This window comes from Empidonax traillii, unplaced genomic scaffold (genome assembly GCF_003031625.1).
Source record: "Empidonax traillii isolate 1590-97213 ecotype Southwest subspecies unplaced genomic scaffold, ASM303162v1 scaffold465:size698125, whole genome shotgun sequence".
Lineage (NCBI taxonomy): Eukaryota > Metazoa > Chordata > Aves > Passeriformes > Tyrannidae > Empidonax > Empidonax traillii.
The window spans coordinates 507,012-524,351 of record NW_020955658.1 but is presented as its reverse complement, the minus strand read 5'-3'; the positions used below and the strand labels follow the sequence as shown (position 1 = coordinate 524,351).

General features: G+C 44.7%; 1 protein-coding gene across 7 annotated transcripts in view; it reads right to left on the bottom strand.

Moving 5' to 3' along the window:
- CNOT1 (CCR4-NOT transcription complex subunit 1) overlaps positions 1–17,157 on the bottom strand; it is a 46,857-nt gene extending 29,700 nt beyond the window's left edge. For 4 of the 7 annotated variants that reach the window (XM_027895728.1, XM_027895732.1, XM_027895730.1 and 1 more), the window contains exons 1-14: positions 17,077–17,157; positions 12,420–12,696; positions 8,978–9,085; positions 8,269–8,367; positions 7,711–7,779; positions 7,555–7,609; positions 6,984–7,187; positions 6,227–6,395; positions 4,712–4,838; positions 4,331–4,441; positions 2,997–3,167; positions 2,697–2,824; positions 1,480–1,720; positions 385–504 (exon numbers count right to left, since the gene is read on the bottom strand). In XM_027895728.1, the coding sequence (XP_027751529.1) occupies positions 385–504; positions 1,480–1,720; positions 2,697–2,824; positions 2,997–3,167; positions 4,331–4,441; positions 4,712–4,838; positions 6,227–6,395; positions 6,984–7,187; positions 7,555–7,609; positions 7,711–7,779; positions 8,269–8,367; positions 8,978–9,085; positions 12,420–12,521 (1,704 nt within the window). In that variant the 5' untranslated portion in view covers positions 12,522–12,696; positions 17,077–17,157. Of the gene's footprint in view, positions 1–384; positions 505–1,479; positions 1,721–2,696; positions 2,825–2,996; positions 3,168–4,330; positions 4,442–4,711; positions 4,839–6,226; positions 6,396–6,983; positions 7,188–7,554; positions 7,610–7,710; positions 7,780–8,268; positions 8,368–8,977; positions 9,086–12,419; positions 12,697–17,076 lie in introns of those variants that run through there. The other 3 variants (XM_027895733.1, XM_027895731.1, XM_027895729.1) reach the window with 2 other exon arrangements.
- Between the last annotated feature and the right edge of the window lie 183 nt (positions 17,158–17,340).

The following is a 17,340-nucleotide window of genomic DNA, read 5'->3' as shown; positions in this document are numbered from 1 at the left end:
ATTCTCATTTCAACAGTACTGAGGGTTGAAACAGTCAGAGCTCTTTCTGCATTTACACAGCAAGCAATTCTGTTGTGCTGCTTCCCAAGGTACTTGTCAGCTAAGCCATAATAACCAAGTAAAACATCTTGGGCTCACAGCTGGACAGGCTGGAGGCATCTGCAGTCAGATACCACAAATCAGCTGAAGAGTTCTTAAGGTCACACGAACACAGGCTTTTTTTTCTCTTTTTAAGATGAGCAGCAACAAATGAATCCAGACACACTTAAACCAAAAATAACCCTCACTAAATCAGTCTAAGTCAAGCTTAGCCTTTGTTAAAAGACAATCAAACCTGCAAAAGGCAGCAGCCAGCAAACAATGGCACTGCTTGGCAGAACTCACCTTCAAGTCTTGGGCCACATCGAGGATCCTGGAGAGTTTTGCCTGGTCATACTGCTCCCCCCTCATGTACCACTCTGCCATGGCATGCATGATGAGCTGACGGATGGAGGGAGACTGACCCTGGGGAGAAGGAAATTAGAGCTGTACTTCATGGTTCTGGCGATAGGATCAACAACGGGAACACCAAACAGGGTGTTTTACATCTGAAGTTTAACAGATATATTTACACTTGAGCTGCGTAAGTTGCTCTGGAATGGAGCCTTTTTTGTGCAGGAGCTACAGGTAAAGGATGCAGCACGACTGCAAATGGTCAGTTGTACATCCCCACCTCTTTCCTACCACTGTCCAGGTCTCATTGCTCTCAACTGTAAACCAACTGCTTTTGGAACATGCAAGCCATTTAAGAAAATGTTATGCCTGACATGATGTGCTGAAGTGAGAATTCAACATGGAAAACACAGTATTTAGCTCTACCAGCACTTCAGGCCACACCAAACAGCAAACCCATTAAAAGTATGGAAGTTCCCCTTGGAAAAGGTCAGCAGACAGTCCTAAGACTTCTGAAAACACCCCAGACTGTGAAAACTTCTGGTGTGGGTGGTTTCTTTACGCCTGGAATAACCTTCACCTTTTGGCAAGTACAGAGGAGACTCTTTGGTTTAAAGCTCTTCACTTCTGACTGCTGCAAGTTTTTACACTTCAGATGTGTGAGGCTGAGAGCTGAGCAGGGCAGGGTGGGTGATGCTGTTGTGAAGGTTTTGGGGTGGGGTTTTTTTTGCTGCATTGTTTGATTTTTTGTGCTTTTATTTAAAATCAAACCGCGGTCAACTTCGGTGAAAACTGAAAGGCTTAAAAAAGTCAAACTTAACTTTGCCTCTCTACTTTTCCAGGTATATTTTCTCGGGAGATACTACTGAAAATCAAATCATAACAATTTGCTTCAAGTCGGGGAGGGGACAACTCATTCTGCATAAACCACAGATGATGTACCCCTTGGGTTTTAAACTGAACAGCTCATCTGACCGTTGTTAAGTGTTTTTAAGTGTTCAACACACTTAAACAGCTTTCCAGGCAGGCTGCAGTGAAAACACTCACCTGTCCGTGCCACGCGTAGTGCAAAATGATGGCAGAGTTGGGGTGGTTGCCCAGGAAAATGGGCATGAGCGTGGAGATGAGTTCGTGGCGCAGGGTGTGCCAGGACGTGTTGATCTGCAGTAAGGCCAAAACCAGCATATCTGGGCAGTGTTTGATGGGGAAACTGAAGAGCTGCTTCACCTGTTCATACTGCCCCACTTCTGCCAGGCGTAACAGAGACTCGATCAAATCCAGGCTCTTCCTAACAAAAGAGAGGAAAAAAAAAAAAAAAAAACAAACAGACAAACCCCCCCAAAGTTACGGAGCAGAAAGATTTACAGGAGCCTGGAGTCAAGTGTTCTGCAGGAACAAAGCAGCACCCACTGCCACCAACCTGGCACTGCAGGTTGTTTGTATCACCTGCAATTGAGCCTGAAAGAAACCGGGAGAAATAACTGGCAGTTCAAGAGCTTAACACCTTCTGACTCTGCTAGGGAAGAGGGAGAACTGAGAGGTGATGTTGAAGAAATTCAGCTCGAGGTGGGTGACCTGGATAATTTAACTTGAAATGTACTTCCAGAAATGGAATATACTTTTTTAAACATCTCCAAGTTTCCAAGTTGTGAAACTTACTGAAGATACTCTTTTGTCTGCTTCGTGGACAAGTAATGATTGTCAATTTGCCTGTATTTCCCATCCTTCAATTCCCTATTTTGGGCCATACAACTGAAAAAAAGAAGCAAATATCTTTCCTGAAATAGGCTACCTGGCTATACCAAAAGAAGGGGTCAGCTCAGAAAGTTACACCAGTGAGCTTCAGGCAATGACTCACCAACAGCCCCATAAATTTACTATTTAAATCCCAGGACTTCTTTCACACAAATAAACCAAACTTTCTCTAATGTCATCCTGGGAAAGAGAGATTTAAATTCACACCACCTCCTCTACCCCCTCCTTTCAGCTTCCAGTGCATGTCAAAATACACCAGTAGAAGTTCTCCAGACAAGCTGAGGGCTCCAATAAAAGCAGGAACTGGCAGTGCATTTTCAGCTCTTATGGAAGCACACAGGAAATCCTGACGATGGGAGTACTTTCACCAATCACACACAGAACAACTACTAATGGCTGATGTACACACAGCTAACCAAAAAGTCTGGCTCATTTAGGTAAAACCAGCTTCCAGCAGATAAGTAACCTAACCCTAGGTAGGAAAGGCAGGCAGTTGAGAGCAGGATTACCATGTAGCAATTTCTCGATTGTCATCCTCCGGTGGTGCTTTCAGGATGTCCGTGGCAACAGTATGGCAAGGGTAGTCAGCAAAACAGAAGATGTCAGGGTTTATGAGGGAATGTTGAATGAAGGAGAGCTGGAATTAAAAAAAGACATCAAAAACAGTTTAGATATTCAGACTTTTAGGTTCGTTCCACTTCATCAAGTGATGCTTTATCTCAAAACTCACATTACCAATTCACCAGTCCAAGAAATTCAGGAACTCTGCAAACACTCTACAGGTACAGCAGAAATGCTGGGACACCCACCTGGCCCTCTGCGTGCTTCCACGGTCTGTAGATGGCATTGACTGGGAAAACCTCCATGCCCAGCCCTCTCTGGATGCCAAACACCACGATATGCAGGCCCTTGCTGTCCCGGATCTGGAATCCAGGGTGGTCCAGTTCGTACGTCACTACTTTGAAGTCCAGGTTGGGGTTCTGCAACAACAAACGGGGGGGGGGGGGGGGGGGTGTCAGCTTTGAACAATCCACAGGACTGGCCTGTAAGAGCCCCTTCTCCATCAGGATTTTATCCAGTTTAACATCCACACAACTTCCAGCTGAAAGCAAGGGTTTCTTTTTGAAAAGTATTTAGATAGTTGTGAGAATGTGATGCAAGTTAATGTGTGAAACCAGACTGTGAGATTGCACTTGCCCAGCACTGCAGTAGCTGCCTGTCCTTCCAAGCATTTCATTAACAAGCTTTTAAAAAACCCAAACACATTGCTCCTTTCTTAGCATGCAAACTTATTCCTTTAGTAGGCTTTCACGTGCCTTTTAATGAAAGGCAGAAGGGTCTGACCTGCTGGTAACAGAACTTGCTTCTCCTTCTGCAAAATGTAAACTGCCAAGTCCTGGAAAAGCACCTGCTACATTTTTCAGCAACAATGTGAAACAATAAGGATGAGAGAGCTTGGGAGGGAACTGTGGCCATCGTGGAACATAAACCACTCACTTGAGAGACAGGTGAGCAAAAATAAAAAGCTGCTTGTATGGCCCAAGGTTTAGAAAAAGTAATTGATTCCTGTATAATTCAGAGGGAATATACAGGGGGAAAAAAAAAACCACACAAAAAAATAAGGCAGGTCAAGGAAATGGGACTGACATTTATCTGAGTTAATGACAAAAATTGCTGCTCATAAAGTGGTGAAAAACTTTCCTATTTCTAAAACGTCCTCATACGCAAAAAGCTTTACAGTGTTGGAATGAGTAGCTACAAAAATAGTTTCATTTTCATCATTCATGCCTACACTGAGAAGCTTTTCAAAGCAAGGTGTCTGATGCACAAAACATTCCCCTGCCAGAAATATGTTGAAACACAAAACCCCTCACAGAGAACACACGCTGGAGTACGTGGGAGCAGTGTGGAATAAATCTCAAATTGCACCCAAGTTACTCATTCAAGCAGCTTTTATTTCCCACAATTCCTCAAAATTTTCTTGTTCATGAGGAAAAAAAACCCCAATCATGTAAGTACAGTCACATTAAGGAGATTCAAAGCTGTTCAGGCTGTTGGAGCTTAGAAAGCTTTATAATCACACTGAGACACGTCCTGCTTTCAGATATTCCACATGAAAGACCAAGATGCTCACAAGACTTACCAGCTCTTTAAGAACATCAATCAAGACCTCCACATTCCAGGTATGGGCTTGGGTTCCATCACTCTTATCCTTCCCATCACTCCAAATCCCACTGCCAGGAGCCGAAATGGACTGCAAGTCAAATACACTGAACTAAACACCAGTTAAAGATAAAGGAGTCTCAGCACCCACTGGTTACACAACTCCCTGCACTGGGAGGGCATAATCAGCAAATCAGACCAGTACTGACATCTTTCATTCACTCAAGCAATTAACACATTTTCAGCAGAACTGACTGAAGTCCAGAATAACACAAGTAACTGTTAAATTACCAGAGGAGGGTGGCATTTCAGCTCCTCTGTTTCTGCTGAAATACAACCCCCAGCCCAAGAGGCCGCTCACCTGTAAGGGAATACCGTCGGTCAACCCCGAGTGAGTGCGAGCCATCATCCCCAAAACCCGGGCCACCTGCGCCGCCGTCACCTCCCGCACCCCGAACTGCACGATGATGTTGCGACATTCCTCGACGCTGAGGGAGACACAACACAGACACCTCAGGGAGGAGGTTCACGGGGCAGGGGGAAACAACTCCTGGGAGTACAGCTGGGACCACACACGGATTGCTGGGAGAAAGTCATTTGAGACTAGAACTCAACTTCAGTGGGGTTAGCCCAACGATGCAACGTAACAAAATTCCAGGTCAATCAAAAAGAAGAATTCAGTAGACAGTTTGTGCAGTTATTTCCATGAAACATCCCATGACAGGTTTGCAGTTCAAAGCCAGGTGCACTGAATTGACACTTTCCCAGCCTGTGCTCTGTCCCAGCAGAGAGGCCCAGGGCAGGTTTAACACTGTTTCTGCTTAAAAGCACCTGCATGTATTGACCTGCGATCCAGAGCTTCAAACACTCCAGTTTTCTGGGAGCTTAGAAGTGAAACACAGGCTTTGAGAACGCACATTTCCAATCAGTGACATGCACTGCTCAAAGGTAAGCTGGGAACATCTGCCTTTCAGCCTGATGCAAGGCTTGGCATCCCTGAGAGGTCACCAGCAAAAACCTTCAAGGAGCCAAAAGAGCAAACAACAAGCAGGTGCTCAAGTTTCAATTTTAGAACTGAAGGCTTTTTCTGCATTTTTTTTTTTAATTTTGTGAACATTTCATAACTAGGCCAACAAGATTTATACAGCATCAATACAGATATGGCAATAATTATAGAAATAATTTTCAGTATCTTCCAACACACTTACTGCATTTTTACTTCACAGTTTAAACAAACTTCCACTAATACCTTTGAGATTTGATTACTCCTTTCCTAGGAACTGCTTCAATTCACACATGTATCTAAACAAGCCCACAACTGCCCCCCTAACATTTCAGATACTCCATCAATTCACTATCCTAATTAGATTGTACAATTGGAAATAATCTCAATCATTACTGATAACTGATCATTACCACACTGGTCAAAACACAACATAAACAGAAAGGTGCTGCTGCTCAACCCTCTCCAAGTGAGACCTGTAACCTCTGTCATGTGGAGAGTGAGACAACAGGAGTCTGTCACAAGAGGAAAGTTCTTCCAAAAATCTAGTAGGATTGAGCTGGAATTCAGGATTATCCAAGCACTTTCATTTCCACTTAAAAAAGGGTGATGGTCAAAATCTTATAGAACCTTCACAAGGGATGTGAATCCTTTTATGGAGCACTTCTTACCATGACAAAAGCCTACACAGATGTATCTGACACATTAAAAAAAAGAAAAATATAAAACAGGAATCCAAACAAATGACCTCATAATGTTTACTGAGGTTTTAGTTATTTTAATACTTCAGGTGTTCTTTACCTCTTGCCTCAAGAAACAAGACAGAAAACCATCCCCAGCCAAGATGCTTGAAAATTACATTTCCCCACAAACCTTGCACAAAAGCCATAGCCAACTTCTTGCATGAAATCTGCCAGAGAACTCTCCATCATGGTTTTGGCTATCCCTCCAGAATCAGGCAGGATCCTGTCCATTAGAATGTCCCGTTTTTCAGGGTATAGAAGTGGTGCAAGCACCACGGGGCAACGCTCCTGGGGAAAATCTGAAGGCAAGAGGAACAAAACAGTGTCAAAAGTGTCAAAACCCCCAGAACACCAGCTGCAGGGAAAAGGCTGTTCCAGATTATTCCACCGCTGTGCCAGTGGAACTCTTGATTCCTTGCTGCTGCAGGAATCAAGAGGGCACTCACAGATTTACAGCAAACACTCATTTTGGAAAGGAAGTGACTACCATATAGATAATGACCCCTGCAAGGAGCGTTGTAGCTTCCAGGAAATGAATCAGTTTAACTCAGAAGCACCTCCCTCAGTGTGCTAGTGCTTCCTCAGGGATCTGCATCCAATATAAACAGCACAGTGCTTCAAATGGTCATATATATATTGAAATATACTTTCCACTGTGAGGGGTTTCTCAACTGCAGTGCACTGAGCTCCTCTGTTAAACCCACAAACACCAGCCCATACAAGCCAACACAGACTTGAACATCCCCTACTACAATTTTATTACGACAATGTCAGAAGAATGTTATTTTTCTGTCAGTTCAGAGCTATGGGAAGTTAACAGAGCTCTGGCTCACCCAGCTCCCCACGATTTCAGCAGCCAGTCCAGTTTCCTGAGCAGCACCACTCACCTCTACGTAATGTTTTGAGGAAAGCGTCAATCTGCTCCTGTCCTACCCCAAAGGCTCCCTTCTGCCCAAAGAGGAGATGGGAGAGGAGGAGGTGCAGGACCTCTATTGCAATATCTTGGAAGCCACCTTCTTGATTTCCACTGACGTCGGCGTCAATGTAAGAGCGTAAGAGATCCGGGAGTTTTTGTTTGATAAACTGGGCAGCTTCGGGAAACAAAGAAAGAAGCTCCAGTTAAAACCTGGAATTACTTTTTAATAGGAAGATTCACAGGTATTATTCTCTTCATTTGTGTTTGTTTACCACAAGCCACAACAGTTCAGATCTAAATATCCCAGATGTCAAATATTAATGGATAACTAAAAGTTATCACCTCCCACTGATTCATCATCCGGCAAGTCATTTACAAAAGGGACCTTCAACTTCCCACAGCATGACTGTGTCAGTTATTGCCCCTCCAAAGGCACCACCAGCTGCAAGCTCAGGCCAGGCAGGCACATATCTACCCAGCCAGAGACCCCCGTGCTGAAAAACAAAAGGCTGTCCCTGCTGCACTTCAGAAGCTTCACTTACCAAAACCTCGTAGATCTGAGCTGAAAGAGTTCAGTAAAGCGAGACCAAAAATCACCTGCAGACAGGAATAAACGTTGTGGTAAGAGGCATCATCCTTTCTAACGTGCTTAGTAAAAAAAAAATATTATAATATTTTTGTAGTAAGTGTTCACCTACCTCTTGAACTTTACTTAATTTGATGACTTTACTCAATTGGGCAAATAAATGGGGTGAAGGCTTTAGACTCTGAAACAGGGAAGAAGAGTTAAACAGAGGTTGTTATGGGGTTCATCTCATCTGCAATGTGTCAGGCTATCTAGAGTCCATCTGCAAGTTTGGAATTTTAGTAACTATTCTGCTGTAGGTTCACACGAAGCTTATATGGCTAAACAAACATCTTTCATATTAATCTGAAAGCTTCTTCCACATACCCCACTCTTTCATTATCAAACCACTATCATGGCTTTCATACAGAAATAAACAGGAGCACTGATGATTTGTTTTTGTTCGAGTGCCACAAACAAGACATAAAACACCGACATCAGATAAAGCTTTAAAATGAGTTTGAAGTCATGCTGAGTGACTGACTTGCTTGGTTTAACAAAAAGCCCACACCAACCAACTGGGCAAGCTCAATTTTTGAAGATTTTAGTACAACAAGGGAAAACCAGCTGGTTTCCTCCAGACCACTCCGGTGCAGCTGCTGCCAGTGGGATCCCCTTCGAGCATACAAACCTTCTGATAGTGCAAGGGATTGTCAATGGCGTAGGACAGCGTCGAGATAAAGTTGGGTTTCGTAATCAGCGACGCACACTCCTGGATCAGAAATTGAGTCTGAAAAGAACAAGAGAAATTGAGGACTCACAGTTTCCTAACGGGGCAATGAAATAAAACCACCATCCACCTTGTGTAGTAAAAATAAACAACGGTAAGATACTTGTAAGTGCCCAATTAATGAGTTTCTTTTCATTCAAGCTTTCCTCAGGTTTGTTTTGCTTTTAAGACTGACAAAGTAATAAAAAATTCTCCATCACATGTGCAGTGCTTCATTTTCTTTTGTAATCATCCTCACGTGTTCAACAGGATCCAAGATTCATGTTTATGAGCTAAATGTGGCAACACTGTTTAAGGATGAAAACACTCCTGCCAATAGACACAATCACCAGCAAAACCATCAGTGGATTTGGACAAAGTTTTAAAACAGAGCACTGCATGTGGCAGAAAGAGCAATTGTACTGATGTTATCTGGGTTTGTTTCCAGATCAAGAGATTGCAAGAGTCAGATGTCAATAACTTGTTGTCTTCTGACTTAATACTGGTGAAAGGTGCTGGCAGCTGAAGGGTCACAGATCAGAAATCTGTTTTAAGCTAACCTGGACCAAATCCTACTGCAGGTTTTTAACAACCAGAACTGATAAAAGAGATGCCCCAGTGCAAACTGTACCTGATGGAAATCTTTGCCACTGCTTTTACCATCGCCACTGAAATCCACGTGCGAGAATAGACAGCGTAGTAAATGCCTGTCTGCCTCGGGACCGTGCCTGTTCACAATCTGCAGAGAAGGAGCAAAAAAAACAGCTGGGCAGCAAACAGTGATTACAGAGCAGGATCTGGGTCTGGAACCATGGATATTTCTTGTGGTTAAGTCATCTACTGTTTCAACAAAACCGCTGAGAATGTTCCTTTTTAATGAGTAACCTAAAAGTCAAGTCATTAACCCGACTGGCATAGGAAAAGTAAATGAGGAGATAAAGAATCTAGACACAAGTCACTGACACAGAAGCCACGCATTTCAGGGGGAGTATTTTTAAAAAACTAAGTAAATAGGGTTTTTGAGTCACCCAGAGGATGGTTTTGAGGTTCTCTAACAGCAAAGCAGGACAGAATCCACAGTGCCATGGCCTCATTTCCCCCACTCTTCCCCACAGCTGCAGTTCCTAACTCCTCAAGAGCACAGCCTTGGGACAGGGTGCACCTCTGTGCTGTGCCTGGGTGGCAGGAATTTATCCAGGAGACAAAACCATCAGGCTGCATCTTCACTGATCCTGCAGGCAGCTTCTTCGTTGTCCCCTGCCTGTGACTGCCTTTACTCCGGAGCCTTTCAAGGCACAAGGAAAGTTTTTTCTGCCATCCAAAGAAAAAAGTTCATCTCCAACTTGCTCATTAGCAAGCTTGAAAATCAAAGACCACCTGCTGAATAACCAAGTGTTCCCCAGTCATCAGAGCTCATTCAGCTGTATCCAATACCTGTCAAAAACAGGTGATCTCCATTTGGTAATTTTCAACACCATCACTCATTACTAAATCTCCACACTATCACATTCTTGTTAGCATCCCCTACCATTTGCCTTAACTCCTGGCTACAGACCAGCTCACCAGCTTGTTGTCTGAAGCAGCTCCAGATTGTTTCAGAGCTTATTCATTTCTCTAAACCCCATCTAAAAACACAGCACTACTTGTTTTTAACAGAATCCATACTGGAAGAAATTTGAGGTCACATAATAAATAGTTACTTGCCTCTTCTGTCCAGCAGCTAATGACAAATCCAACTTTCACCTACTGGCAACATTTTTCTCACTGTTTCCTCCTCTCTAGCTGCAGGGCACACACACCATGAGGCAGCACAAACCTGCAGCTGTGTCTCTGCTCTGCCTGCCCCCAGCCCACTGGCTCAGCCCAGCCAGGGCTGCTTCAGGCTCTGCTGGCTGATTGTTTCCATCCCAGTTTTCCTACTCTTATCTATGACTATGTTTCCTTTTCCCTCACAGCCTGCTTATTCCAGTGGCTGCCAAGTTTTATTCTGCTGGAAAACAACCTCCAAGTCAGATCTAGCTCTGCTTCTTGATCAGAGGCTACAATACACTTGTCTGTGGTATGCCAGTCCAGAGCTATGGATACACATTTACAAGTGTATCCAGTTTAAAATAAGATCTGAAGATTATTTTGGGTGCCCAGAGAGGCTGTGGAGTGTCCATCAATGTTGGTACTCAAAAGGTGAGTTTTAGAGTTTATATCCAGACATATTCCTGGGCAACCCACTCTAGGTGACTGTTTGAGCAGCAGGTTGGACCAGGGTGACCACCACGGGTCCCTTCCAACCTCAACCAGCCCGTGACTCAGGATAAAGTTTGAGCCATTTGCATTTGGAATTACCACACAGGAACCAGATGGATTTTGTTTAGGCAAAAGTATGATTAGATAAAAAAAAAAAACCTGTATCTTTCTAGATTCAGCAGGTTTTGCTTTCCTAGATGCATCTGTCTGCAAAGCCCTTCTCCCCTCTCCAACCAGGCTCTCCTTTCCACTCCTTCAGAAAAAGGAGACCGCAAAAACTCCCCTCAGGGGAAGCCACTCTTCAGAATTTGTGCCTGACAAACAGAAGGTTCAACATTAATTTTATTTTTCTGATGGAGAATGAAAGCATCACCTCTGTTAAATGACTCCTGACAGCACATTTATGCAGAAATAAGTTGCTCAAGCTGTGCCGCTGCTAAGCTTGAGTGAGGTATTTAAATGTGTCATTTTGGTCACTTGTGACATGAACAACTCCAAGGATGGATTTCCACATCTGTACAAGCTTAGATGGAAGCTCTGTAAAATTTACAGCAGTGTATCATGGGACAGACTTACAGCAGGTACAATCTCTTCAACTACCTAAGGAAAAACTGTACTGGCAACCACAGAGGTAAAGCAATACCAGGAGGAAAAGAAAAAAAAGAGACAACGGATTAAGATGATTTTAGAAAATTTAGTCTTGAAATCCTAGGTCTGTCTTAGAAGCCAACCTACACAGAGCAGCCACGTCCACACCCCAGGGTGCAGTCTGTCACCACAGCCAGTGGAACAGGCCTGGCGTGAAGGGTGAGGGACAATCTGCCCCTGAATGGCAGATCAATCCTATCTTCTCCCAAATCAGAGAATGTTTATTACCCTTTACGCAAGCCTTCACCTGACAGATCTGCAAGTCATGCTTCAGTCACACCTCGCTGCAAAAACCATCTGTTCAAAAGCACAGCAGCGATCACAGATGAGACCCCAGGGTACTGAACTTGCACAAACATGGGAAAGTTACAGAGCTTACAGGAAACCTGTTCCATCTCCAAGCCTTACGTTTAAGGCAGTGAACACTGCAGATATCACCCTCCTCTCACCTCAAGATAAGCAATGAATGCACTTCTACAGATAACAACTGTTATCAGAAACTCACACTGCCTAAGCCCTCTGGCCTTCTGATATGATTCAAATCGCTGCAGGATCGAACTGCTGGAGGAAAAAAAAACACATTTAAGTGGCCCAGCTGTCTGCTGGGAACTGAACTAAACCAGTTTCTAAAACTGGCTCAGTAACATTCACTTCCTCCTAAGCACTCCTCTGTGGATAATGCTTTTCAGTCCACCCTGCTAGTCAGAGCTATTTTTAAAAAGGTCAGTTAAACGGGAATTCTTGCCCAGATCACAGATATCTGAGTCTCAACATACAGTTACTCTGCCTGCCTTCTGAAAACCCAGGGCCAAGACAATCAGCTTGGCCTCACAACAAGCCAAAAAACTTCCACCTCAGGTAAGTGAAAGCATTCAGATGTAAATTACCACATATCCATCCTTTCAGTGCAACGACTCAAAATGTGTATGTTTGCCTTCCCCTCAGTGTTCTGTAGAATGTCCAAAAGCTGAAAGATGTAACCTGGAGGAGCTAAGAAAGCTTTGCTCCAGGAGCAGCACTTAATCCTAATATTGTTCCATGAGAGATGAGGTGCTGGGATTCCCAGTCACAGTAACACACAGGAGAGCACCACAGAGCACGGTTCAAACGAGAAGAGAAACTCCATTCAACGCTCCAATTCTCTTTCCCAAATTGATATTGTAGCACCATCTCCCTTTACTTACATGCTGTATTTCCTGCTGGCTGGCTCGGTAGTTTTTCTTGGTTAAATTGTCCACCAGGTAGCTGATTTGAGACAAGGCCAGCGAGAGCGAGTCAAGATTCATTGCTGGTTGGGGCGGAAGCAGGCGGCCGAGCCCGGCGCAAAATCACCATTATTCCCCTTTAGTCACCTCAGAGACAGGTCAATTTTTTGTCCCCCAATTAGCCTGTATTTGTTTCTGTGTTACTTTCTTCAGCTCTTCTTTCTCAGTTGCCTTCGTCTGTTCTGAAACATGGCACCTGAAAAAAAAAAAAAACAGGATCACGTTAAACTCCTGCAGCAACCTCACAAAATTGTCCACAAGGAGAAAGAAGTACTATCGAGTTTTTTCACAACACAAGCTCAGTTGTTTCCACACTACCTCACCACATTTATTTGTTTCTGCATTTTGCCAGTCTCAAAGAGCCAGCAATCAGCTCAGTGAGAAGAATGACTACCCTTTCAGCAGTGTGAGAAAGAAGAAAATGAGATGAATAATGAATTAGATACCACAGAGCAACAATCAGAGGTCAGAGTCATTCAAAGCATCGATCTTAAGTTTATATAAAAAACGTGCTTTTACCATCTCCTCAATATTTTGCCTCGGTACCATCCAAGCAGTGTTGCCTCAACCCTGCACACCAAAACAGGCAATTGTGAATGAGCAACACACAAAGAACTGCAATAAACTAACCCTAACATTTGGCTTCTACTGAAACAGCTTTCCAGCGAGCTCCAACAGCAGAGCTTGCCAGCTTAATAAATTTCTATGACAACACAAAACTTGGCACTTGACATCTCAGCTGTTAAATTACAGATTGCCAATGTGACAAAATCCCAAAGCAAGTCCTGCATACCCAACAGCCTGAGGGATCTCAAAGGAAGCCCCGAGCTGCTCCTCCTGTGCATTATCAGAGGTACAATCGAGCGGGAAAGGAGCCGCTTGGAAGCTCCACTCGATCAGGACGCAAAGGTCACTGGGCTTCGTGCCAAGAGTCTGAAGATCCCTTTTTCAGAATAAAAACTGCTGCCTTGGCTCTGTGACCAAAACCACCGGTACCCGATTTCTGCCTCATCACGGAGATGGATGGCCCGGTGATGGGTATATTAAATAAATATATGTGTATAAACTGCTTGTAAGGAAAGCCAGATTAACCGACTTTCAGACTTTCATCACGCCACACCAAAACTACCCAAGAAACGATGCAAGACCCTTCTTATGCAATAAAACGGACATCTCACAAATTTTCAAGCAGTAATACTGAGAGCATTCTTCAACGACGAGGCAGTCGGGCTCTGAAAGAATTTCAGGGCATGTCTAAAACTGCAGTGAGAAGAATTACACAAAACTTCCATTTCTTTTTAGTACATCTGAGGAGCTCGAATTCATTACCTTCACACACACTTCAAAAGGCCGCTGACCGTGAAACATTCTTGCAGAAGGGAGGGTTGACACAAAAGTTTAAAAATGTTTCTCAGTAGCACAGTATCCGATTTTAAATTATAATTTTTTAAGAACCCTAAAATTCATCTTTTGGAATAACGCAGCAAATGTCACAGGGCATGGCAAGCACACACTTTCCAAGACAATCTGACTGGCAAGGTTTGACATAAGTGACCAGCAGGGAAGCTTCTGTGAAACATTTGTTAAAATTCAAGCAGACAGACCCTGGCACAGAAATTGCACCTCCCAAAGCCAGGCAGGCAGCGAGGGGAATCCAGTCCTATCAGAGCACCAGCCTGAAAACCTCACGGGATGTCTGGAGCAGGACTCAAGAACGGGACACAAAGCAAAACTTCAACTTGGCTTTTTTTTTTTTTTTTTTTAACGCAGTAACATAATTTCAAGAGTTTGCCTTGCAGGCCCCTTGCAAGAAAACCCACATTTCTCTGGGTATTGTTCCTCAGACCAATACAGACAGTACAGCAATTCACACCTACTCCACCTAAAAATCAAGTTTTTTTGGGGACTGGAATTCTCCAGTTGGGCTCAGTCCTTAATCTGATCCTGCCTGCCCCCCTGCAGAGCAGGGCCACTGACGGTCCCGCCCTCCCATTAGCATCTCTGTTGTCTCCCCAAAAAGCAGGGACTCCCATCCCAGCGTGCAATTCGGATTGCACGGAAGCACAACGAGCTTCGCCACTTTCCAACTGCAAAAATCTGGCAGTGCCAGCGGAGAAGCCGAGCTGGAGGCAAAATGGGATTTTCCCTTTCAAGGAAGCAGAACAAGCCCGAGCAAACACGGCGACTCGGGGCCAGGGCACAAGAGGCGAGGAAACAGCTTCTCCCTGACGTTCGAAACGTGTGGATTGCACGGCACAAACCCGGATGGCTCCCACAAGCACGGCCCGGACAGCATTTCAGAGGTTCAAACTGCTCAGTGAGGAGAGCATACAAAATCCCAGGAACCAAGGGAGCCCTGCCTGGAAAGCAGAACCGCACAGGTAGCTCTCTGGTCATTCAGTGCGAGGCTAAAATTCAATTACCAGAGCGCTGATTAAGAAAGCTATGACTGCTATGTGGAGCAGACTTTATTTTTAGACGCATATATCCTTTGTGGGAATGAATCTCCCCACAACGGCCTCAACCATTCAGGGAGCTTCCAGTCCACGGGACAAACCTGCCGGATTCAGGCAAGTCAGGCTTCAGCCACAGGGATTTTATCACAAAACTTTAGATTCACTGTCAAAATGAGCTACTTGCTTTTTCAAGGAGACTCCCTATAAACCAGGAATCACTCAGAGTGACGAAGCCTTGATGCTGAAGTTCACAAACCTGAAGTCTTCCATAAAATTCAGGAACAGCCTTACAAAGAAAGTAATTTCTAAATACTTAAAGCTGAACTTTGGAAGTTGGGTTTGGTTTTTTTTTTTTTTAGTATTTTGCACAATTATCGAACTACTCCCACTGGGTTTCAAGAGCCGTAAGGATTTTAGGCCACACATGCTGCATGTGGAGGATAAACCAGCTCAAGTGACACAAACAGCAACGTGTTCGCTGATAGGTTCTAAACTGCTGTCAAAAAACATCACAAAGAACACGCTGAAGGGACCACTGCTAATCCTGCTCTTCAGAACTGTCTTTTACCCTCTTTCCAAACCCACACACCAACAGAGCACGTGGAAGAGCAGCACAGCCCTCCAAAGCCCCACATGGGGAACCATCCAAGGGAGAAAGGAGGGTCTGAATCCCACCGTGCTTCAGATTTCAGGGCATCAACCATCTTGGAATCCGCCCAGAGCAAAACCTGGCAGTGGAAGGCACACCAGCAGTAAAAGAAGCTCCCAGGTAGTTTGACCAGTTCAAATTTAGGTGTTTACACACAGAAAAGCCATCTGAACGTGGTAGGGACTGGAAAGCTGCACGTAATTCCAGTCAGCTGGAAGTACAATGGTGTTGTTCCCATATGCTCAGGCCAGTTGAGTTCCAGGTTTGGAACCCACTTCAAATACATCAGACACGCACCAAGCATGACATGGCTGCTTCAGGCAGTTCACACCTCAGCCTGGATTCTTTAAAAACTAAAAAGCAACCCAAGGAACTCTCACTTCCCACTTCTTCAAACGTTGCAGCAGTTTCTGATGGAGGAAAGGGAAGGAGGGACCAGCTCTCAAAGGCTTTGTGCTGTTCTATCATCCAAGAAGTGTTTTGAAACAGGTAAATGCTGTTTCAAAAGTCAAAAAGAACTGCAGTGTTCACACAGCAGGATGTTTATAAGAAAAAAAAAAAAAGATAAATCTGGCTAAAATAGTGATGTCTTTAATCAAGACGGTTACTGACAAGAATTCTCAATGTGATTGAGTGATGTCCCATCAAGGGGTCACAAAACGTCACTGTCCTCTATTCCTAAGTTACGTTTACACAGTTTCTCCTCCACTTACTCAGCTCAACGCCAACAGTAGCCACTTCAGCGTCAATTAAAATGAAATAAAACTCTCCAAAGAGGAGGGACAGGAAGGCAGCAAGCTGGCTATGAGTGGTTTGGAGACACCAAGCCAACAGCATCAACAGTTAACAGGGAACTTGAAAGGAAAAGGGAAGAAAAAAATCACGGCAACAAGCCTAGAAAAGACAAACAAGCCTATTTACCAATTAAATCTGCTTCCTGTTTAGAAGAGTCACCCCACCTGGACTCACCCTACCTATAATTTCAGCCAATGCCAAAGGAGTTCCCTTAGAAACAGGAAACACTTCAGTTGTGTGCACTGAGAATGACTTGTCAGGGTCACACCTGTTTTGTTACCTGCTTAAAAAAAAAGTTCCCGGAGCAGATGCCACGCTTTATTGCAACAAGTGGGACTCAGAGACAGCCTGAGCTCAGGATGTATCAACATCAGCGTGTTTTTAGTGCTGTCTCACTTCTGTTGTAAATACAGTCCAAATTGCTCGTGACTTGCTGGAATTAAACTATAACTGCTCACTAAACTTCTTGTTTAAGGACTAAATGGTACTAATCCAAGTTACAGAACTACTGCAAAGGAGGCATTGCACCGATACAGCATCTGTCAAAACACCCAACTGTTGCTATTTCTAGTTTCGAATTAAGCAAGTCCACTTCAGTGGAGGACGGCGGTGAGCAGGATTTCTTCCGTGTGGTCCGCAGGGAGGTTATGTCACCGGATTATTTACCACCGCTCACTTTTTCCATGCTTTCTGCGGGCAAGTCACAACAACGCCGCTCTCCCACCGAAGCCGCCGGGCCGGGCCGGGCCCGGAGCGCTCCGAGCTCCACCTGTCACCGCCGGTGCCACACGGGCCGAGGGGGCGAGGTGAGGAGGGCCCGAGGGCCGGCGGCGTCCCCGCCACCTCGCCCCGCCGGCTCCCCGTGCCCGAGCGCGGCGGCCCGGGCGCTCCCGCGGGCTCCGCTCCCGCCCTCGCTCCGCGGCGGCCGCAGCACCGGACG